Below are 23,753 nucleotides of genomic sequence, written 5' to 3'. Positions count from 1 at the left end.
TTAGTCATAAGGGTTTTTTTTTTCTCCAAATACTGCTTTTCCCCAATTATGTTAAGTTTATGAGTCTGTCTTTACAGAGACTCTAAATCTTTCTAGTTCTGATTTCTGTTATATGCCATATCTGAAGTCTCAGCTTGTTTCTCCAGCACATGGTGTCTAGCACAGCACATTCATTTCCCACTCCAATGAGTGCATTACAATACTGAGGTCCAGCAGGTACGTGTTTCATTTGAGTGCATTTACCAATCATTGTTTCAAAGGAAGGTCTCTTTCCTTCTGGGGTTTTCAGATGCTACATCTTATTCCGTGTTTGTTGCCTATAAACTTTCTTATAGTCCAAGGAAAGATGTTTCTAGTGGCAGCAATTGTTAATTCAGATAAACAAAAATTCTGAATATGCACAAAACACTTTTCCAACCACAGAATCTCACAGTGCTCAGTCTGTGCAAGTCAAAAGTGCTGCCCCTTGGGGGTTACATGATGGGTGCCAGGCAGTGCACACCCCAAGCAGGAGTGTGGCAAGAACAGGTCACAGGCTCAGCTCTGCCTGGGGTTAAGCTCACTGGAAGGGCTTGAAAACACACACATGCTTATGTTGCACCCATTTGGAGTGAGCGACACCCCACAAGGACTCACAGTGGCAGCCTGACACTCTCCCAAGTGCAGAGCTGCTCTGGTTTTTGACTAACCCTCTGCCGGGACCAGCCAGGATCCATCTCTGCTGGAAGGGTGGCTGCTGTCCCCCTGGGTCTGCAGGGAATATGATGGAGAAAGAGAAATGTAGGGCTTGGGTTGGGGGAGGTAGTGATACAGCAGAAACGAGACATTCTGACTACTGGGTCTCATGTGACTTTAAACAGGTTGTCATTTACATTTTATTTATACATTTAACAGAAAACAGATAATTAGCAGTAAGATAGGTCATAAAACAGCAGTATTGTAACATAGATCATACTTGATGTTAACACTTACTGTCAGAAAAACCCCGTGTACATAAGCCCACAAGGTATCACGCATGCAGAGTAAGCATGAGAGATTGGTCCCCAGGTGCTGGTCCTGGGGAACTCTTGAAATTCTGGCAGCAAGTGATTTTTATGATTTAGTTCCCATTCTTCCTTTTCCTGCAAACAATTTGGTCTGGATATAAACCATCAGGAAGCGCTACCATGGGACAAATGCTCAGGGCTGTGCAGAGGCCGTGCCAAGCTTGGCTCCAGGGGTGGGCAGGACTTGGGGCTACCTCTGCGTTGCTGCCTGTCACCAGGGCAGAAGGGCGCTCAGCCACACGGCTCCTCTGGGCAGGGCTCCTCAGCAGCCTCAGCTCAGGCACCCCTTGAGGACATGCCGCAGTGCCCAGGACAGGCACTCATCCTCCACACTTGTTTTTACTGTTGTTTTCCCTGTGCCTGACTAAAGACCTGTCTATCCGGAGCAGGAGCAAAACTCCATGAACATGGCCACTTGGTTCTTCTGTAGATTGAGCTCTGCTGTGAAGGGCAGATGGACTTTAAGCCCTTCTAGGGAAGCAGGGTGGAAAATCAGGAGTAGATCTATAGCAGCTAATTTTATCTTAAATTGTACATGAAAACAAATAACTCGATGCAGCGATGTGCACGGGGTTAACATGGGGTTAGTATCAAGGCTGTATTACTCTTTTTCAGCTTCCTTTTCCAACTTTCAATCTGCAGTTGATTTTTTTTTCTTTTAATTGGCAAAACACAGCAAAAAAAATAAAGGTGCTTCTGGAGTTGGGAGTAGGAATCAGATAGAGACAGATAGAGACAATGGAGCTTGGTATATTATCTTCAATTTTGAAATGTTTTATGAATTCCAGAGCTGGAAATAAGTATTTTTTACAAGCACGGATTCTGAAGTGCACAATTCCTCTTCTGCAGCAAATCTCCTTACCAAAGAACTGTCATACCTCAGATTACTGAGCGGACAATTGATGTTTGAACTTCTATTGCCTCTAATATTAAGGCTTAGTCCAAGCTCATCGCAGTCAAAATAACTCCCGTGTAACTTGTGAGCACGCTCCCGTACAGCAGCAGGCAGCCGTGGGGAGGGCAGGCTGCCTCGCGTGCCGTTTGCCTGCTGACCAAGGAGCCTCCCAACGCTACAGCTGGGCGGCTGCATGGGAGCACAGTCCCCTTCCCAATCTGCTCCCTTTTCCCTTGTGTGACATTCGAGTCCTCTGGGATCTGCAGAAATGGGATGTGTCGGATTTCCAGCATCAGGACTGTTGGAGAAACTGCTTGTGGGACACTGCAAGGGTAAAACACCCATAGCTGTGTATTTAAAAGCCAAGACTCTGCTGCTAACTGGACCACCGCAGGAGACACAAATTTCCTTCCTTCATTTTTCCTTGACACTAAGGCCTTTAATTTCCCAACTGCTTTCTGCAGCAGTCCTAGCTTATGCCAGCCCTGCCTTTCCTGGATCAGCCCTTCCCTTCCCTAGCACAAGTGTCTGTACAACAGTGACAGAGCAGAGCAGCCCCCAGAACTGGGTTAAAACAAAGCTTGCAAAAGAAAAAAAAAGAAAAAAAAGGCTCATTTTAAGCTCGATCGCTCCCCAGTCCTGTGCTTCACACTGCCAGGCGCAAGTAAAGAAGCAATACAAGGGGAGAGTGAAGAGCAAATGATGTGTGAAACCACAGCCTAAACTATAAATGGAAGGACATGACTAGTCTCAGTCACTTGGCTTTAGACAATATAAAAATCCTCTTTAAGTCTTCAAGCATTTTTATAGCCTTAAATCAAAGTTTCTCCTTTCTCTGAAAAAATTTTCAAAACCAGAGTGTGGCAATAGCGGCAGAAGAAAATGAGACCAGTGCTGTATGTGTATGGGGCCAGCAGCTCTTGTCCCAGTGCCCAGCCTTGCCCCAGCTCCCCGAGCCACCCAGGAGACCCTAAAACACCCTAAACCCACCTCATTTTATTTTCCTGACTTCTTGCAGCCTGCAGAGACTGGAGCAGGACTCTGCTCTGCTCAGAAGAGTGAGGATTGGGAGGCTGTGCCGGGTAATCCTGGGAGAGGTGTGTCCTACCTTGCACACACCACTTGGACTGGAGCAGATCTATCCCACTCTGAATTCCTATCTTCAGGACTTCCCGAGGGGATGAAAGCTGACCCGCAGCTCATAGGAACAGGAGAGAGGTCCAGCATTGCCAGCCAGCCCTTCACTCTCTACATTCCCTTTCTGCATCATACACTGCCCGATTTCTTGTGGGAGAGGGGCCGAGGAGAGCAGATCTAGGCCCACTGCAGGTACATTTTCATCTTTGGTGTCTGATTTTGACTATTTGATTGGAAACAAAAGGAAGTGCCAATCTGTCACCTCCAAAGTGCCCTGGCCAAGTGGTCCAGGTTACCAATGCTACCGAGTACAGACACTGCTGCTGGGAGCTGCTCGCTGTGGGTGCTGACACCGGGGGAGACGGCTCTTGCTCTTCCTCAAAGATATCGCTCGGGATTCCTGCTGGCATTAGGGTATCAAACGTGGCTGTGTGCTATCACTGAGCAAAAGTATGGGAGGAAAGCCCCTTTTCGGGTGCGTGGTGTTCAAACCCAAAGCAGGGGAACGGGAGCAGCCCATAAGGAACTTGATCTTCACTCTTGCACAGAGACCACACAAGACCCCATGTTGCTCTCAGGTTCTTGAGGTGCTCTTGGTTGAGTAGGTCTGCATGGTCCTTTCCTCAGACCAACTGGAAAATGACTGTAATGCTGTTATAAAAGCAAGAAACAACTGAATCTTCTGCAGCTGCAGAGTTCTACAGCTCCAAAAGCAACGTAAATTTGTCAAGGACCCCCATCACTCTCAAAGTGTAAAGAAACAGGATAAATGTAAGGGAAAGTGCAGATGTATTGCAAGGTTGCTATTTCAGGGTATTAATTTATCTTTCAATTAAAAGCAAGGTCTTGAGTTTGGGGAGAACCTGCACTTAGTTCTGGATCCTGTATGTTTGCTGCCCTTTTTATTTACAGGATAAGCTGCAGAAAGCAGTTGTTATTTTAGACACAAATATTTTTTATCTGAGCGCTACTGCCTACCAGATATTTTGATTTTTTTAAAAAATACTGGCTAATTTTATGTTTTGAGTAGGAAGCTTCAACTTCACACCAGTTCCACACGTGCTCTTCTGCTATCCAGCAGTTCAGGCAAGATAAATCTCTCACCAAGATGTTCCTCCACTGATTTCTATGGCTTTTATCAGGATTTTATTATTGCTCACCTTACTATGGACTTGGAGAAGACGTGGGGAGTATCTGAAGTAGTTTAAAATTATTTAATATTTAAAGTATCACTGGGATGCAGGCAAATGTCCCTATATATCCACCCAGCCCCAGTTTTTGCTTTTTCTTTCTAACCAGTGAATAAAGCAGGGAAGGCAGGGCCAGGTGAGCTGCCCGGAGATGTGGGGAGCCTCTCCCCCAGACTGCATTAACCACCTCTGTTCCCGCTCCAGAGGCCTTCCCAAATCTTCAGTCCCCTCCCGACACTCCTGTGCTGTTTGTCCTGCACCACCCTTGCGCTCACAGGAGAGGGGAACCCCCATGGGCACCACCCCATCTCGTCCATGCGTATGGTGGAAAGGAGAGCCCAGGCAGCGTCAAGGCAGGAAAAGTCTCTGAAAAGCAGCAGAATTAGCAGCATCTTGCACACCAAAGCAAGTCCTACAGCAGCCAAAGCAGCAGCCAGGGAGGGCAGCAACCCAGCCCCAACATCCCCCCTTGTCTATCCATCTTCCTTGGCACAACGTGGGAGGCAGCAGGCAGCTCCACGGCAGCACCCCCAGCCTGCTGGACGGTTCATCCATTGGGAGCAACGAGGAGGAGCAGCGCTTGGTATCATCCCGGGCACCTGCCTGCCTGCCAGGCTTGCTCTTTAAAACAGGCGGTCAAGCACAGATCGTTGTTGAATCAGTATCAATTTCATTCTACAGCCCTTGCCCTGCAGCTGTCAATGCCACTTCTGCTGGCACAGGGTAGGCTGTGCCACTGTACACCAGGATGGATCTGGGCTACAAGGGAGAGGATACCAGCACTGACTCCTTGGTGCCCATCTTGGATGACTGTAAGAAAGCAGCCGAACAGGAAGACTTCAGGGACGGCATCTCTGTGTTGCTGCTGCCAGTCTCCCCTGCCAGCGCCAAGCATGCATGTTTGCCAAGCACAGAGGAGAGTTTGGATATACTGCAGTCGATCAGTCCTTCAGATGAGATGTGAAAGCAGGGGCCTCCTCCACCAGCCTCGTCGAACCCACTGCATGTCCCAAACAGACTATGAAAATCAGTTGACATCCAGATCACTGTCTCCTCTTCCACATGGCAGCTTCTCATGCCCATCCCAAGGCTGTAAATTGCTGTGGATAATAGCTGTGACGTTTATCCGGACCGTGGCTGCCTACCCGTGCTTGCGCGGAGGGTCCGGTGCTCGATGGTCCCACTAGAGAGGTGACGTCCCGCTACTTGGAGCTCGTGTACTTGGTGACGGCCTTGGTGCCCTCCGAGACGGCGTGCTTGGCCAGCTCTCCTGGGAGCAGCAGACGCACAGCTGTCTGAATCTCCCGGGAGGTGATGGTGGAGCGCTTGTTGTAATGGGCCAGGCGGGAGGCTTCTCCAGCAATGCGCTCAAAGATGTCGTTGACGAAGGAGTTCATGATGCCCATGGCCTTGGAGGAGATGCCGGTGTCGGGGTGGACCTGCTTCAGCACCTTGTAGACATAGATGGAGTAGCTCTCTTTCCTGCTCTTGTGCCGCTTCTTATCGCCCTTCTTTTGGGTCTTCGTCACCGCTTTCTTGGAGCCCTTTTTGGGCGCAGAGGTGGACTTTGCTGGCTCTGGCATCCTGAGAGCTTTCTTTGGGTCTTGGAGCTGCTTGGAAAGAACACCAAAACAATTAAATTCTTTTTTGTTCTTCTACAGTATAGTTTTACTGAAAGGTGAGAGAGTCTGAGTCAGAGACAAGTGACGTCTCTGAATCTGACACAAACACCCCATGGCCCCGTGCAAGCACTTTTGAACTGCCAGTGAGAACTGCTCTGGTTCGTGTATGGTTTTTTGTTGTTTTCTGTCCAAATCCCCGTAACACTAGCCTTGTAAACAGCACTGAACCCAGGCCTAGTTGGCATCTACTTAGTAAACATCGGCTGGAGGGTGAACGTATTTCTGATAACATTGCAGTTCCAAAGAAAACACTAACTGCAGCAAGGATTAAATTAAATCTTGCTGGAATGGGCGGGAGACTGTTGCAAGGCATCACTGAAGCCACCTTATCTCCAATAGACCCTTTTTTCTTTGTAGGTAAAAGTTTATTTTGAGGGTGCTTGCATTTCTGTGGCTATTGTTTTACACCATGCATTGCACTGGAATATAAAAAACATATAGTTTTAAGCTAGCCAGCTGAGCTATGGGAATCTCTCAGTATTCACGTTAGCTAGCAAAAATACCAGAGAGCAGAAAAGCTCAGAGGAGGTGGCAGGAATCACTTGGCAGAGAAACAGGAGTGTGGATATGAGGAAAACAATGAAAGTGCTTTTGGGCTATGTGTCGATGGAGAGAAGCTACATGGACTGAAATTGTCTCCTGCTATTTGTGCTTTCTGTTTCCGAGACAGCAAGCCTCCGCTGGCCGGTTTACATCAAAGATGCCCAGTCCCCTCTCTGACTTACTCTTCGTTAGGCCACAGCCTGCAGAGCCCAGACCGGCAGCTGACTGCTGTCATCTGGAACCGCAGTAACAAAGAGACAGTGTGTAAACCTGCCATAAAACCGGGTGCCTCCCCCGTGCTACACATTTGCATGTGCTCCACTACGTGGGTCAAGGGAGTAACTGTGTCGTAACCTGGTAAATGGTTTTGTGTCTCAGAGGACACTTTGATTGCTCCCTTGAAAGGCAAGGCTTCTGCAGGCTTTGCTGGAGGATTGGCTTCCAGCATCACTCTGGGGCTTGGGCTTTTACTACTCTGTGCCTCCTTTTGAAGATGACCTAGGACTTACAGTCTGCTGGCCAAGAGAGACTGGAAAAGCAAAAAAAGAGAGTTTCAGGGCTGATGGCACATGAGAAAATGGACAGATAAAAACACGAGAGAAAGCTGGAATCTAACATGTGGTCTGTAGACACAGAGCATTAGAGAGAGACCTAAACAGTACCTCTGCCAAAGCAACACCTACATGCTCAGCCCTGCCTCTCCTCCTTGGGGAGGACCAGATGATGCCTTCCACCCTGGCCTGGTTTCTCCACCGTTGCCCCCATCTGCAATCAAAGCCAGACACAGCAGCTGTGTTGCACCCAAGTCTAGAAGAAGTTCCCAGTTGCTCCCTGTGGGAGCAGATGTCTTTGACCCTGAGGCTGAATTTATGTGCCCACATCTTGGTGGATACCAGCTCCTGCTTCCAAACCATGCAAGAAGCCTCTGTGGCTCCAAAGCCTCAATATGTGAGACACTGCCTTCTGCCTGCAGCAAGCACCAGGGCCGCTGCTGGCTGCTTTACCCTAGGAGGCACCGACACTGGGCTCTGGCAGCTGCATGGTCTGGTAGGTGCTGGGCAAAGGGCAGCGCTGAGGGTTTCAAGTGGGGGTATGCCCAGCTGCAAGGGCAGGCTGGTGCTGCTTGGGATGTAGGGGGCATGGAGACAACATCTCCACCACAGCTCTCCAAAACACCCACCTAGCTAGAAGCAAAAGTTGGCACCAGTGTCCTTAGCACTGAGATTTTGTGCAAGCAAAGCAGTTTCTTCCTTGCCACTAATGGGAGTTTTGCTTCTGTGAGGCCCGAGAGACCCATTCAAGCTTCTTTTGCTTCATCTTGCAAAAATAAGTATTTTGTCACACCACAATGGAACATTGTCTAACTAGTTGGAAAAGGCCAGCGTACAGGAAAACTTCATGTAATAGGCTGCAAGCATACCATCAACAACTCGCTGCAACAGAACCCCAAACTGCTCATGACTAAAGCACACAAATATTTAAAAAAAAAAACCATCAAAATGGGGTAAAGACACATAAATCCCTCTCAAATCCCTGGAATAACTAGCAACCTAACATCAGGTATGGAGGATAGGAAGAAAAAGAAAAGAAAAAACCAAACAAATGTATGGAAAGCTGTTGATGCTTTCTTCTAGTTGGCTTTGGTTTATGAACATTAGTATCTTTTCCTAGTTTCAGGACACCTGTAGTTGTAACATACATGGTTATATGCCCTGGCAATCATAAACTAACAATTTTCTGACTCACTGATGTTAAAGGAAAAGCAGTTTCAGGAGATGGGACGTTGTGAGAGTAGTTCTCCTTCAGGTGAACTCAACCCCTGGCAAAGCTTCATGGCCAAGTGAGCTGAGCTAGGTGGAAAACCGCAGACAAAGACCGTGCCCAGAGACAGGCAGGATGGTTCTGACCAAAGTGGCCTCTGAGACTTGCACGCCAAAATGCTCAGTTTGAGCATATGAATAAACAGTGTCACCGAAATGCCAGAAATGTGCAGCTGGAAGGAGCCTCCAGAGCTCCATGCTTTGCTTTGAGGATGGGGTAACTTGCTATGCCCTCCTAGACTAATTTCTTACCTCTTCCTGAAAATCTCCAAAGACATGATTTTCATGTGCTATGAGCTTGACTCTGCCACCTCACCCCCTTCTCAGTTCTCTGTGTGTTCTACTCACTGGAGGCATTTGGAAGGGCAAGTCCTGCGCACTCCTCAAAACTCTGACAGCTGCCCCATTAAACACCACATCATCTTCCTCTGGTGCAACCACAATTTTTCTTCCTTTTTATTCCTCTACTTGAGAAGCAATATTGGGAAAAGAAATCCCCTACCACTCTTGTTTGCAGACTCAAAAATACATCTTTTCAATGGAAAGGCGTTTCTCCAAGGGAAGAAATAACTGTGCACCTCCTTCTTTTTCTCTTGAGCTGATTTCCTGACTGAAAAACACCACAACTGAGAAATGTAAATGATGATTTCTTAGGCTTTTTTAAAAAGTGCGTCCTTCTAGAATATGTATTAATTGTTAAGTGCACTTGTACCGCAGCTTTTAAAAAATGAATATGGCGCCCAACAGGCACCAGAGTGGTTCCATGTCTCCAGAAAAGGTCACACCTACAGGACAGCTCTGTCCATTTGACTCAGCTAACCCCCTCGGGTAGCGTGGCCAGGATCTTGCTCTTCTTCCACATATAGCTGCGATGAGGGAAGCAATGACGCTAAAGTTCAGAGAGTAGCACAAAAGCTTCGGTGTCCTCGCTTCCCTCCACCCATTTCCTTGCAGCCTGCTGTTTAACAGGGAAATAGCGCCTGCCTTGGGAACAGGTTGCCTGCCTTCCAGTTTGTTTGGGCAGTGCCTAGCATAAAGAACCTGACTGCTTTTGCCAGGTGCTAAATAAATAATGTTAATAATGGTTGACGGTATCACCAACCCTTCTGTCAACAGTGCAACGCAATCCACAGGGAGGTGCTGTGCTGGTACGAAGACAGAAGTAGTGGGATTATTCCCAAAGTGTCCGCGTGGAGAGTTTGTTGAAGGAAAACTAGCTGACCTTTTAAAAAAATGGCTTCTTTTTATGGCTCTTTAAAAATAACAAGAGAAAAATCCTGAAGAAGTTAATAATTATTGGGTTTCGTGTTTGGAAGTGTTGCTGTCATGATTGACTTCTCTGCTGTGAGGGTGACCCATCCCTGGCACATGTTGCTCAGAGAGGTTGCAGGGTCTCCGTACTTGGAGATACTCAAAATGCGACAGGACACGGCTCTGTACAGCCCACAGCGGCTGACACCGCTCTGAGCACGGGCTGGACTGAACGTTCTCCAGCTTCAGCCATTCTGTGACTCCTGGAGGCTGAAGCTGGAGGTGCTCTCACCTAGAACGTGCTTTACAAGCTGTGTTCCCCTGATGGACATCTCCCACAGGACACTGCAGCCAGAGACTCCCACAGGAACCCCTGAGAAGGGGAGATGGTCCAAGCCACCAAGGTCCCGGGGACACAGGGTACAGCCATGCAAGAGGAGGCACTCTGAAGCATCACAGTGACATTTGGAAGAATTCAGGTTTTTGAGGAAAATCTTTGGGCACATTTTTTTCTTTATGGCTTTGTATGCTCCGAGTCAATCAATTTTCAGCGCTGGCATTTTTTTCCTTCCTCATAAAACCAACAACAAAACCAACCACAGCATTATTTCCTAGCCAGCTCCAAGCAGCAGCCTGCCTGCTGCTAGGAACCAGAGCGGTGCAGAGTGACAGATACATCTTCCTTTGTGTTGACACCCCTTTCTTCAGCATCATTAAAAGGAAAATGAACTGAAAACATATTCAAAGATACAAATCACCGCAGTCTTTCAGATCTGAGATGGGAGAGGAGCCCTGCTGAGAAATCCCATGTGAAGCCTGATGCTGTCTCTTGTTTTCCCCAGGCCTTGATATATTGACAGAGAGAGAGACAGGCGGGGAAGCTCTCACAGCATTTTTGTTCATTTTCGGCCTTGCTGTTTGCTGTTAAGTCTGTAGGACCAGTGCCAAGCTGGTGGCAGCGGTGTGCATGGGTGACCACGAGTGGACCATTAGCTGCTGGCCTTTTGGGCCTCTCCTCATACAGAGGTGGAAACAGCACTTCCATTTTTTCCTTCTTTTTCCTATTAAAAGCTGTCCTTGCTGTGATGAGCTCTGTAGCATCTACTGTAAATCCCCATGCCCACTGGGCTGCTTCCTTGCTGTGATTTCCTAATCAAGCATAACAGTTACATTTCTAGAATTGGCATTTATTTCTTGGGAGGTTTTGGTGCAAAATTAAACATTTGTAGGAAAAACTCAAGCACTCATCTTTTGGATATCTGATATTCTGATATTTGCTAATCTTCTGATGATCTATTTTAATCCTTGCCAGTATAAATGAGAGCCAACGGGCACTTGCTGTTTAGTCTACCCCTTAAATAGGAATGTCCTGTTAGTTCTGTCCAATCATCGTCCCTTTCCCCAGCTTCTCTTGCTGCATAAAATAAACTTGGCTTTAATCCTACACATCAAGAAACGTAAAATGAAATCTGCTGCTGCTTCTTGTTTTACCCTCTCTGAAACACAAAGAAGAGCAACAACTTAGGGAATGTTTCCACCGAAAGGAAAAGGCTTTCTAATGGCTTCATCTACTCTGAAATGCTTGTAAGAGCACAGACAGCAGATCTGGTAAATACAGTTTACAAATTACCAGATGTCAGCAGATTACTCTTGTTGGAACAGCATTATTTCTGCAGACTGCAGATCCCCTCCCTTTTATAACATATGGACATCTACCTGGAAGTTATTAAACAAGAATTTTCTCATCCACCAGGTGCCATTAAATAGTACTAGCTGAGAAAACAAGCAGGTATTTTATGGTTATTTGGTAGCAAGCTCTGCCTTGGGTTGCAAAGCAGATCAGAAGCGTGATGAGTCACTGTGAGACATTGGTGATGCTGTGTCATGTGCAAAAACTGATAGTCATATTTTGGACTGGAGAGAATTTTTCTCTTGGTATGTTGTCTAGCATGTGATGATGAGGTAATATTTGCTTTGAAGTAATGTCGAGAATTTCCTAGAATAAGGTAAACTAATCTGAAATGCCTGATTTCTTCCAGTGGTGGAGGGGTACAGAGGTTACTTTTGGGATCCCAGGTCTCCTCCCAGGCAATCCAGTATCAATAATAAGGCCCTATCTTCAATCCCACATACTCTGCTGCATTTTATATGATTGCTCCTGTAAAATTACCATTTAGAGGGCTGAATTTGAACCTTGGATACACATACAATTCCTCTAGTGAGCTGATTTGTGCCTGTGTATGGGACCATGAAAATATTTTTAAAAACCTGAAGATGCTCCCTCCTCCTTAACACAGAAAGAAATGCTACAAACTCATTCCCAGACACAGACACACTATGTTCAAAGTGATTTTTAGATTTCTTTAGAAGAAATACAAGCAGAATAGTGCAATGAGATACAGTGGCATCCTAGCTCTTTAACTGATTGCTATCATTGCTTGTGTTAACACATTGCTTGGTAGTTCGGTACAGGATACTCCATACAGTAATCTTTTATTCTCTCCTTTTTCACCCCAGCATTTCTGTTTATAATTTTAGAAAACGTATTTTCTATCACCAGCAACAACTGTAATTTCTTGTGCTACTTTTGCCCAAGCTGCAAGTCCTTCTCAGGGTTGCAGATGTATCAATCGGAGATGCTTATGTACAAAGTAAGGAGCAGGACCCTAGATCAGAGCTCTCTGCAGAGAAGATACGTTGAATTTTTAAATAAAATCATATCCATGAGTCAACCAGAACAAGAGAGACACAGTGCTGCAAGAAGAATGATTGTCAGGAGGCTGAACACTGCTGTCCTTACTCTTACTAGAGGAGTGCCTGAAGTCAATGGGGGTATAATCTGGGTCTGAAACCACAAATACAGTGTTTAGAGATGCTTAGCACCAACAGCCAACATTGATTTCCACTGGAATCCAGGAGGCTCAGTACTTTATAAAAATCAGACTCCGCATTTTAGCAAGGTTTTGTTACTGCCAATAACTCGCTCATGACTTTTATCTGCTGTTATAAGAGTGCTCATTATCTACCTGTTCTGGAATATCTCTGATCCACAGGCTTGATCAACAGGATCTAATAAATGAAAGAGGAGAAATTATGTTTTCTATAGATCAATACCTGTTAAATGTTTACAAGAGTACACCCAGTACCAGCATCTGCCATAATTACACTCCAGTCAGCTTTCCCACAGAGTGCTGGGGTTTAAGAGAAGCCTGTATCACCACAGCCATCCTCGGAAAGCCCTCAGTACTAACACAGTCTGACAGAGCACACAACCCACTCCCTTCCTGGGGTTTTATCAGTAAGTCAAAACCTCAACACAACATAAAACTTCAGCACAGGCTTTCTCTTAAGTTTCAGTCATCGGGGTTTGCTGCTTCTGTCACAAATCCTCTCCTCAACCAACAGACTTCTGCTCCCTTCATACCCCTTCATACTTCAACTCAAGGGGACCCACTGGGGGTCAGCCTGTCAGCAGCAACTCCGTGTCTCGGTGCAGGGTTTAGCTCCTGCCCTTGGGTTAGCTCAGCAAAGCTGCTCTGAAGGCAGGGAGAGGTCTGAGCCTGCTCACCACGTACAGCCAGAGGATCTCCAGCTGACCTGGAGCAATCCTGCTGGGCGGGAGCAGCACGCAAGACATCACAGCAGCACAGCTACCCAGCACCATCCCAAGCCCTATGTATCTTCCTGGTGATTTGCAATGTACAGACTATTGGAGACAGGTGTGAGAACAAAAATCATAGGTGACTGGGGTCTGTCATGCTGATGACCCTGTTACACATCAGAAAGGTGCTTTAGTTATTCCATGACGCCCTATGCTACTGAAAAGAAAAAGTGCAGATTCAAAATGAATTGCTCTGTGCCGTATCAAAGATGAAAATCGCTTGATCTTTGACCTCATCATTTCAATTTCTCTGGAAAAGCAGAAGACCATAAAGTCACTGAGTTTGCTATATCTAAATAACTCCTACAATGGAGCCATGGTCTCCTAACTAGTAATGATAATAAGCATAAAGAACTGCTGTGGCATTTAAGCAAGCTATTTTTATGAGTTTTGTGGAGTAACAGAGAATTATCAAAATTCTAGACTATTTTCATCGGTGCTGAAAAAGGCATCCATTAAAAATGTGCCAATTCAGCCATGGCCAAAAATATGAGATAAGCTACAGCCCAACACCTGCAGGCCATAAGGGGAGAGTGGGTGGGAGAGGGAGAGGCAGCAGCCCCAGGAGGTGAGAGCTGCTTCTGAGTTAAGGCAGGAGTTACGTGGGAACCAAGACAAACACATGTGACACCTCTTCCTCCCACACGCCCCATCCCCAGGTTTCAGTAGGTTTCTGTGACCTTTTCCAGTGCTACAGATAATTTGTGTAGCAAAAAGAAACAGAAGCAGGGATCGTACCCAAAAACATTTCCTCTGGCCATACCACATTGACTGGGAATAATACGTATGGATACAAAACCATGCCAAAGTGGAAAGCTATGTTCCCAAATTACACTGAAGATCAGACCAAGGCCATTAAGGCTTGTAAGAGTGACGTGATGGGTACATCACAATGTAAGTATTAGCACATATCCTCAACAGCATGGGTGAAATAAGCCCAGCAAAACTTTGTAACAACCTTCACGCAATGTATATGGGTCTAATCCATGTATGCTCAACAGACCTGCACAGTACCACCAACTCCCCCTACATAGGGAGAAAAAGCCAGGCAAGGGCATGACGCGTGCAGTTGTAATCAATCATGACCGACATTCCTTCTAAATAAGTCTCTAACTTCAATCATCGTTTCCCAGTCACATTTCAGCAAGTCCTGAAAATAATTTAAAAAACATTAGTGAAAAGCATGCAATTAATGAAAATGTCAGGAATATGCGAAAGCTGCTTTATCATGGCTGCAAAGCATGGGTACTTGGGAACAGAAGAGTAAATGCAGGAGCCATGGGTACCACACCAGTACATCCAAAAAGACTGCACGCCACGCCACAAGCTAAAGGGCAGTGAGTGGCACAGAGCCAGATTTCATTGCTACAGGATACTGACAATATTGTAATGTGTGTATTAATAATTAATTTGGCATGGTAATAGCAATTTTACTGTAAAATGAAGATGCACGACTATTACTGGAGCCTGCAGGGAAACAAAGCTAAATGTCCTTCCCCAGATCTCACATCATCCAAACACCGGATGGGGAACACAATCCAGGACTGCTGACACCTTTCTCTGCTGCAGCCACTAGATCACATTACCACAGGCAGAGAGTCCTCTGAGCATTAGAGGTCATCTTCTATACAAAGCAGGAAAACGGAGAGCCTGATAGATGGAAGGAGAAGGAAAAGCACGTCTGGGACAGCATGGCAAAGCTCTATCAAAGATGGGTGCTGGCTACTCTCCCAAAATAGACAGGGGTAAGCACTAAGGACACAAGAGTTATTGAAGGAAAAGGTAAACCTTGGTACAAGAACTGTCAAGAAACCGTTTTAAAATGATCATGGATAAATTTAAGCTGGAGATGAGAAGGAACCTCACATCCTTACTGGGAAGCAGGAGGGTGAGGGCAACAGAGGAGGGGAGAAAGAGGAAGAAACCCATACCTTCCATAGTTCAAAGACAAAACCTGTTTTTAAAAAAAAAAAAAATCTAGTGAAGAATTGTTATCAAAATGCGCAGAGGTCCTTCATTTTGCACTTTTCTTTATTGTTCCTTCTTTCTCTCACACCCATTACAAGGGCCTGGAGGTTCAAAATGCCAGCAGGTTTGCTGCCACTCGGTCCCGTCCAACACGTGATATTTGTACAGAGACTAGCACGTTGCTTCAAACAGTCACGGGGCTGAAAAGCTTGCAGTTCACCAGGACCATTGAAAAAAATGGCTTTCAGGCCAGGTTAGCCCATGCTTAAATTCCAGATCGTACAAACCGCCTGTGAATGATGTTTTAACTTAGCTCTAACCTGTGATAGCACCATTATCACACAGACTTTGTGCGCTAGTCACTATACTGATACAAGCTAAAAAAGGCCATCTCCCTTCCAGAGAAATCAAAGCATAATTAGGGATACATCAATATTTACGTCAGGCAGGGGTGCAAAGAGCTCTCTGCTGAACAGTCGGTTGCAATCAGGAGACCAGCAGTGAAGAAAATGGGGGCTGCAGGACAAAATGCCAGCCCCAAAATGCCAGCGGTCCTGGCTGGTCAGCAGCAATTAGAAGAATTAAACGTGAGGGTTGCTTTTCAAAACATGGAAGGGTTTTCAAAGGCAGCAGGTTTAAAATGCCAGTGGAGTGCCACATTATCCATGCCAGACCATTATTTTCAACCATCCATGGCTCCATCCTCCTACACTCACTTTCCTCCTGAGGCTTCCACACCTTTAGTCTCCCCACGGCTACGTTTCTTCCTCAGATGAAGTGCTCACCCTTTGCTCTTCTTCCTCCCTGTGGTTCCTCTCTCAGCACGCACCCTCTGCAGAGCTCATTAGTGTCTCTGCTTCGAGAAGCACATCTTTGTGCATGACTCCAGGGTCCTCACCTGGAATTGTGCTCCAGTTATCAGGCAGGTGCAATCGATAAGAATGATCATTGGGGCTGGGCTGAGGACCCATAGCGCAGGAAAGGAGAGAATACAGGATTAATTCTGACGTGGGAGAAAGAGGAAGGTGTGACAGGATGAGCGAGACAGCTGCAGCATCTGTATCTTCAGGGCAGTGCTGCTGTATCTGCAATGCATTTTAAGGCTTATACACATCAAGACTGGAAATAACCCGTATTTATATTGGGAATGGTCAGACAGTTCATTCCTGATGGGGTGCTCCCTGCCTCCTGTCTTATAGCACCCCACTTGTTATTCAGTCATCTTCCAGGTCCCACAGCAGACTCAAAGAGGACTTCTCTCTCTCTGTCAACATGGCAGCAGCTCCCTTCATCCCTGCCCCTCCTTCATCCACATTTGTCAGCAGTTCACTTCGGTTCTTTTTGTTTTCCCCTTTCCTTCCCGTTCTGTGATTCTGCCTGCTCTTGTGACACAGAAATGAGGAGACTCATATGAAATGCTTGCCCTGGCTCTTCTTCACACTAAGATTTCTCTTTAAGTGCTGAGCTCCAGAGTGGTCTCAGCTGTTCTTTCCTCTCTGCCCTCCCTGTACCTCATTTCAAGAATTTCTTCTGCAAATATGTCACACTTTTTTCTGCTCAAGTTTCCTCTCACTTTCCAGGGTAACTCATATGCTCTTTGTAACTCCCAATAACCTTCCTAGAAGTGCATTTTCAGCTCCTCCTACCCCTTCTGCCATTGCCTCCTGCTTGCACTGCACTTATTGTATTGCCACCTTGATGTTTTGTTCTCATGCCCATTTTCCTTCCTTCTTTCATGTAGTATGTTCTGCTTAACAAGTATCAGTCTACTACACACAATCGCATCTCTTGTGGGAAGAGAGGTCACACAGGTTATACAAACAGGTTATAATGAGAGATTTTATGTGCCCAAGAGCATGTTCGTTTTTCCTGTCTCCATCCATTGGTCTAATACAAACATCACCTCTGCTGGCAAAACTTTGCGCTCTTAAATCCTTGATCATCATAGCTACAACCCCACAGTTTCTTCCTCAGTGCAAACCTCCTGCAGTGATTACCTTGGAGATGGTCCTCAACCTTCAGCTGCTGCATCTCAGCTCTCCAGGTGGCACTTCTCATGTCAGAGGTGAGTCCTCTGTAAACAGAAACTCTCTTCCCTGATCCTGGGGTAAATGCCAGTTTTTAACAAATAACACAGAAAACCTTACTACAATGGACCACCTGTGTATTTTGACCAAATTCAGAAAAACCCACCCGATTCTATAAGCAGTTCTAAGGGTGGTTTGGAGGATAAACAATCCCCCCTGACAGATCGTGCCTTTAGGAAGGTCGGTGAAATAATATGACAAGGGTGGTGATTAACTCTCACCACAAAGGAAAATGTTGAGTTGATGTAGGTGGCATGTAAAATCCCCCACTCTCTTTATGAGTCAGGTAAGCTGCCAGAAAGCAGAGGTGGAATCTGTGGGATGGAGCTGTTTTCATTCCAGCCAGTCAGTACTATGATTTTTGGAAGAAAAAAAAAAAAAGTTTAATTATTAAATCAGATTTTTTTTTTTAACCTAAGAGTCTTATTTAAATAGTGAAATCTAACATTTGCCCTTGATCCCCAGTGATTCTGTCTGCAGTCAGTGATAGTCAAGGGGAAATATTATTAAACAACTCCACCCCTCACCCCCTGAGGTTAATGTAGCATTTTTGGGTTGTGCATCTATTTTTCCACCTCCCACCCAATGCATGCATTCCTGCAGTCACAGCTCTCTCCTCTCTCTCTGGCTCCAGAAAAAAAGGGAATCTGACGAGCCAAGATCCCAGTTTTACCCCACACAGAGCCCTTCTCAGAGGCAGAGCTTAGCTCTGATGAGAAGAAAAGCATTTCTCTGCTAAAAGCTGCACAAAAGTGGCTTAACGAACGTGTAAAACTGAGCAATTGGGAAAAAAGAAAAGCATTTTGTGGGGTCCTCTTTTGGCTTAGTTTGGGATTCAAGGGATAATTCAGATGGCAGCGTCCCTTACCTAAAATTATTGTTACCAAAAATCAGAAATTTAGGAGTGTGAAGGAAATGCCATTGGGTCCTTGAGTTCAGGATGCTTACAGTCCTCCTCTGGTACGGTCAGTGGGAGCACAGTAACTGCTCTGTTCACAGTGCAGCCTAAGCGAGCTGTTTTTTCAAGTCAGATTCTGAATTTAGGAACATTTTCCACATACTTAATTCTTCAGTCTACCCAATGCACGGGTCTGAGGGTGGGCAGGAGCAGCGTACTTCAGGTGCTGAGAAAGGGATGCAATAGGATCAGACCATCAGCATGAGTCATGTCTTTGTTTCAGCTGGAGAATGGAAGATCTGGAGTAGAGATATACACACACATACACACACACCTCTCTCTATGTAAATTTAAGCCAGGAGAAAGGACGGAGGAGGACAATGACCAAAAGGAACAGTGTGAAGAAAAAACGCCAAGAGGCACGTAAAGTAAGGCAGTGGAATGAAGTGAGATGTCAGAAGCCAGGACAGAAAAAGAAGGGAGCGTGTAGAGATGGAAGAAGGAAAATATATATGAAAGCGGACAAAAATGAGAGAAAAGGCATAAGTGGAGAAAAAGCGGAGAGAAAGGGAAGGTAAAGTAACCAGCACAATGTCTGGCAAGACAGCAACACTGAAGCATAGATAAGGCACAGAGGAGAGAGACTCAGAGGGTCCTTGCACAACAGAGATGTGAAATAGTTGGATTAAAAAAAATCACCTGCCAGAACAGCACTTCTGAGAGCCATGGGTGAGAGGTACCGCGGCCCCAGTGAGGGACAGAGTCAGGCCCTAGGAAGTGACAGGCTAAACCCAGTGGAACAAAGGATGAGGCCAGAAGAAGACAAACGACCCTTGTACTGGGTTGCTGCCTTTTGTCTAAAGCAGAAATCATGAAGGTCATTAAAATTGCCACTTACATCCCACAACTGAAACTTTCGAAAAAAACTCTCATTTTTTTCCAATTCAATCATTCTTTCTCCTTCTCTCCCAGCACTGGATTCAATTAATTTTTGCATTCTCCACAGCTATACCTCCCTGCCAGGGAAGAAACCCCCAGACACTATTATGCCTAAAGCAGACCTTGCTCTCTGGCTCCCTTTGCCTATAGAGGCTTCCATAGAAATCTTTCAGTAGACAAAGCCAGCCTTCCTGCAGCTCCAACATTGCCGTGGTGGGCTTGGGTATCATTAGCAGGATGAGGAAAGCAAGAGGAAGCAAACAGGGGTGTACACCCAGAGAAAAAGCTTTTTTATTTTTTTTTTGGTTGTTGTTTTGTTTTTATAATTAGAAGATCTTACCAGTAGAGAGGGAAAAAATTGCTGCTGGTAAATAGTCTGTCATTCCTTTGCACATCGAATAACAGGAACAAGAGAGGAGAGTATGGGAAGTAGATTCATATTGTCAAATTCTTTCTCTTATTAACATACGTTCAAATGCGATAAAAACATAATCGGGAAAATAATGTGCTATAATGCAAATACTAGGGAGGCTACAGAGTAAAACCCCCCAGGAAGAACAAACAGTGTTCTCAGGGTAGCACCAGTCTGAGAAACCAGAGCTTTATTACTAGTAACAGGAACAACATATGGAGATGAATGAAACCGTGTTTGTAAATGCGATATGCAATTGCACACTCTCGCTCGGCTTTCCTTTTTTACAACCTGACTCAGCCTCCACATGGCTCCACTCCCCCATCTTTTGATTCATAAATCCTTGATCTCAAAAAATAAGAGAGTTATAAAGCCAGCACGCAAAGGGCACGCGATGACGTGAAATACGAGGATGCCATGCCATCAGTCACCACCTTGCAAACGGGCAAACCTGCGGGAAAACCGCAGCGGAGCGCGGCCCGCCGTCCCCGGGGCCCGCCGGAGGATGCCGCACCGCAGCCGCGGCCCGTCCCCGCTGCGCAGCGCGCACGCTGGGGCAGGTCGGTCCCAGCACTGCGCGATATCGCTCACGCTGCGCGGCAGCCGGGCGGTCCCTGCATCCCCCAACCCAGAGGACGGGACGTGAGAGGAAGGAGAAATAAAAGGGCACGTACTCCCTACGAAAGCGAGAGGAGGGTTAAGCACGAGCAGCGCAAACGGCAGTGCGGGGCCCTGGATGCTGCCCAAGCGGTTACCCGGCGTGCGGAGCGTCAGCACCGCGGTGCCCGCAGGCGGGACGCCCCCCCCCCCCCCCGGCGGGCCCGGGCTCCCCCCGGTGTGTGTGGTGAGGCTGCAGGACGGCAGCAGCCGGCGCCCCGGGGCGGCGCAGGGGGCCAGGCGGCGCTACGGGCCCGGCCCAGCGCTGGGGCACGTGCTCGGCCGGCAGCCCCCGGTTAACCGGAGCGCAGCTGGCCCCGGCGGCGCGGTCCCTGCGGTTAGAGCAAAGCACAGCCGAGGCGGCCGCCGTGTCCGTATCTGGCGAGCCCGGAGCACAGCGAAGCCCTGATCCTGCCGGGCTCAGGATCCGGCCGCAACGCACGCCACCCGCACACGGCGTTACGGTACCGGCGCTATAACAAATCGCATACGCGGCCAGCGCAAGCCCCGCTGCGGGCTGCTCCGGTGTGCAATGCGTATAGCAGAGGGCTGCACAGACTGCACCACCACCAGCAGCCAGCACGCTATGGAGGATCTTGCCTGCTAGGCGTCGGGACTCCTTCGCAGGCGAGCTCCAGGCGCCGGCGCGGCGCAGGGCAGGTGCGCGGCGGCGGGGCTGGGGGGCCGCTCGCTGCCGCTCCGCGCACGCCGGGAGGACGGCGGGACCCGCCGCCGGCGGGAGCTGGGGCCGGGCTGCGGCCGCCGGGGCGCCTCGCTCTGCGCCGCCGCCGCGCTCCTGCGGGCCGGGCCGCGCCGCCCGTGCGGCCGCCCATAGGCCGCCCCGCCGGCCCCGCCCGCCCCCGCCTCTGCGGGCTCCCGCCGCGGGGGCCGCCGGGGGCGGGGCGGGCGCGCAGCGCGGCCCCGGCGAGCGGCTCGGGCGCTGCTGCGGCTGCGGCGGCGGCGGCTGCGCAGGGCGCTCGGCACGGCCTCGGCGGCGGCGGACGAGCACCTGCTGCCGCCCTCGCCCGCAGCGGGCAGGGGCGCCGCGCTTTGTGCGGGGCTGAGCGGGCGCGCCCGGCCCCGGCGGCGCCCGGCCCGGCGCGGCCCGGCGCGGCTCAGCGACCGGCGGCTCTCGGGGCGGCGCCTGGCTCCGGCGGCCTGGGCACCGAATGAGAGTTTGCTCCGATTTACGAGCAGGGTGAGTGCCCCGCCGGGCCGCCTTCGGGGGAAGACATAATAGCAACAACGCGTTTTCTTCCTTTTTTTTTTTTTTTTTTTTTTTTTCCGTCCGAGCCCTCCCACACCCAGCCCGGCACCGACCTCCCCGGGCCGCGGCGGCGGGGACTCGCTGGCCCCGCGGGCGGGGGGGACAGGCGCGCCCCCACGGCGCGGGGCAGCGCTGCGTGCGGGGCCGCCCACCGGGCCGGGCCGGGGATCCCCGGGCGGGGGTCGCTGCCCCCGTCCTTTCCGTCGCCTTTTGTTCAGCTCTCCCGGGGCTGGTGGGGAAGGGGGCGGACCGACGGGCTGCGGCGGGAGCCACCGGGGAGCTCGGCCGGTGCCTCAGCTTTCAGGGCCCGAAACGGGAGACCAGCGGGCGCTGGGGGTGCCCGGCCGCCCCCCTCCGGGGCGGCGGGGCCGCGCTCTGCCCCCCGCGCCCCGCCAGCGCGGAGCGGCCGTCCCGGGCTGCGGGCACGGGCGGCACCGCCGCCGCCGTCCAGCTGAGGCGCGGAGCCGGGAGTCCCGGGCTGTAGTAAACACGGCGTATGGCGGGTGGCGGCGAGCCTGCTAGAGGTCACATCTTTATGTGCAAACGCAGCTCGCCTTAGCAGGTCCCCCGAGTTGTTGTCGTCGTCGTCTTGGGGACCGTGTCGCGGCCGCTGGCACGGCGTCCCTGCCAGACCTGCTCGCTCCTCACGCTGCCGCGCCGCAGGCTTTGGTCACGGTGAGCTGCTTGCAGGGATCTCCCTTGGGGCCGGGGGCGGGGGGGGCGCAGTGCCCGCTGCATCGCGCCCCCCCTTCACCTCTTCCCGCCCCCCGGCCGGGGTGGCATCGCGGTGGCAGCCGATTTGGAAATAAAGACCTGGGAGCGCAGTTTGTGTTGCGAGCTTTGCTTCCTGGGAGCTTCAGCGGAGCCTGGCAGAATTAGGGGCTAGCCACACGTTCGTATTAAATAGCCAGCAGCGCATCATGATGTGAAGTGATGAGGCGCGGGAGTGTTGGAGGAGTAGGAGCAGAGAAGCGCTGCTGAAGAGCTTACTTTCAGGAAGAAGGAGAGGATGGCAGAGCCGTGATGCTGGGTAAATGGCTGTTCTGCAGTCCAAGGTGTCAACCCAGACTCCTCCAGAAAAGGTCCCATAGGTGCACACGCATTTTGTGGGCCGCCTGCGTGCTTCTGTGGGTTGTCACTGAGCTTAAATGCACGTGTGGAGCAAGTGGGAAAATGACAGCTTTCTGACATGTTTTCATGTCATGCTTCACTACTGCAGCTGCAGAGTTTTAGACTGTGTAGATGTGGTACTGTTAAGCTTGGGCGAATGTAGAATGAAGGATGGGCGAGTTCTCGGGTATCACGTTTCCAGTGGCGGTTGAGATGCGGGTGGGAAGGGGAAATACTTAACAAAGTAGGGATCCCAGGTGTCTGTGCTCTGTGTTATCACGTGCTAGAAACTAAGGGAGGACGCTGTCAGATCAGTAGTTTCATTCCTCAGAATTACGTGTGAGCTGTCTTAAACCTTTGTTGTTTTTTTTTTTTTTTAAAGTGCCATAACTAGTGATTTAGTTAATTCAAAAAGGGGAGATTTTTTTTTTTTTTTTTGGTCCCAGCCTGTGTTCTTCTGAAGCTGACATTTAAGCTACTAGCTGTGAAACTGATAGAATACAAAAGTAATCGACGGTGTTACGATACCAAATTGCGCAAAAATTCCTGAAAGCTTGAGTTATGTTTCGCTGTTTTTCATACAGTGGCCACAAGTATGTTTGGCTTGTCCCTCTGCCATAATAAAGGTGGCTGAGATGCCAGACTGAGCTGAGGATGAGCCATGTCGCGCTTCCAGCTCTGCAGGTGAGCTTTCGGAAATGGTTTTGGCCGGTGGCAGATGGGACTGACCTGAGCTAAAGTGTCAGACTGATGGGTTTGGTGTTTTTTTCTCTTTTAACTGTGGCACTAGCGAGACCTGGTCTGCTCAGCACATCCTGGGTCAGGGGGTGACTGTCGAGCAGTGTGGGGGAGGCTGCTGTTGCTTGAACATACGTGTGCTGCTCCTTGGTGCGGTACGGCTTCTGCTGTGGGTGAAGGCATCACCCAGGCTTTGACCTCTTTCCTGGCCCGCCTTGCCAGCATGGCTGTGGCCTGGTGACCTGACGTCAGTGCCTGTGGGGGAGGGAGGAATTAAGGACAGCAGCTGGGAAAGCCTGTCCTGGCCCCACTCTTCTGTGGGACCCGGTTTTGGAGAGACTGGCAGAGGGGAGACCCCAGCTGAGGAGACAGAATGAGGGGGCTGACATACAACCCTGCTGTTGTCTTGGCTGGAAACAAATTCCCGGTGATTTACTGGGCTGGTAGCCAGT

General features: G+C 49.0%; 2 protein-coding genes across 4 annotated transcripts in view; one reads left to right on the top strand and one right to left on the bottom strand.

Annotated features, from left to right (window-relative positions):
* Positions 1-840: 840 nt before the first annotated feature.
* On the bottom strand, positions 841-20,925 carry LOC114017864 (histone H2B 5-like). 2 transcript variants are annotated; one of them, XM_055711519.1, is made up of 2 exons: positions 20,787-20,925; positions 841-5,878 (listed from the first exon to the last, which is right to left on the bottom strand). In XM_055711519.1, exon 2 carries the CDS (start codon positions 5,849-5,851, stop codon positions 5,471-5,473), a length of 381 nt encoding a protein of 126 aa, XP_055567494.1. In that variant the 5' UTR covers positions 5,852-5,878; positions 20,787-20,925; the 3' UTR covers positions 841-5,470. The 2 variants fall into 2 exon arrangements, with proteins under 2 accessions (XP_055567494.1, XP_055567496.1); XM_055711521.1 differs by lacking the exon at positions 20,787-20,925 and adding an exon at positions 17,191-17,617.
* GRAMD4 (GRAM domain containing 4) overlaps positions 20,828-23,753 on the top strand; it is an 84,918-nt gene continuing 81,992 nt past the window's right edge. The window contains exon 1 of one of the 2 annotated variants that reach the window (XM_055711518.1): positions 20,828-20,846. Coding sequence is in view for 1 of the 2 variants with exons in the window: in XM_055711517.1 (XP_055567492.1) it covers positions 21,356-21,384 (29 nt within the window). In the remaining variant the exon portion in view is untranslated. Of the gene's footprint in view, positions 20,847-21,095; positions 21,385-23,753 lie in introns of those variants that run through there. The other variant, XM_055711517.1, reaches the window with a different exon arrangement.

This window comes from Falco cherrug, chromosome 5 (assembly GCF_023634085.1).
Source record: "Falco cherrug isolate bFalChe1 chromosome 5, bFalChe1.pri, whole genome shotgun sequence".
Taxonomy (NCBI): Eukaryota; Metazoa; Chordata; class Aves; order Falconiformes; family Falconidae; genus Falco; species Falco cherrug.
Note: the sequence above shows the minus strand (reverse complement) of the source record. Positions and strands in the feature narration are given on the sequence as shown.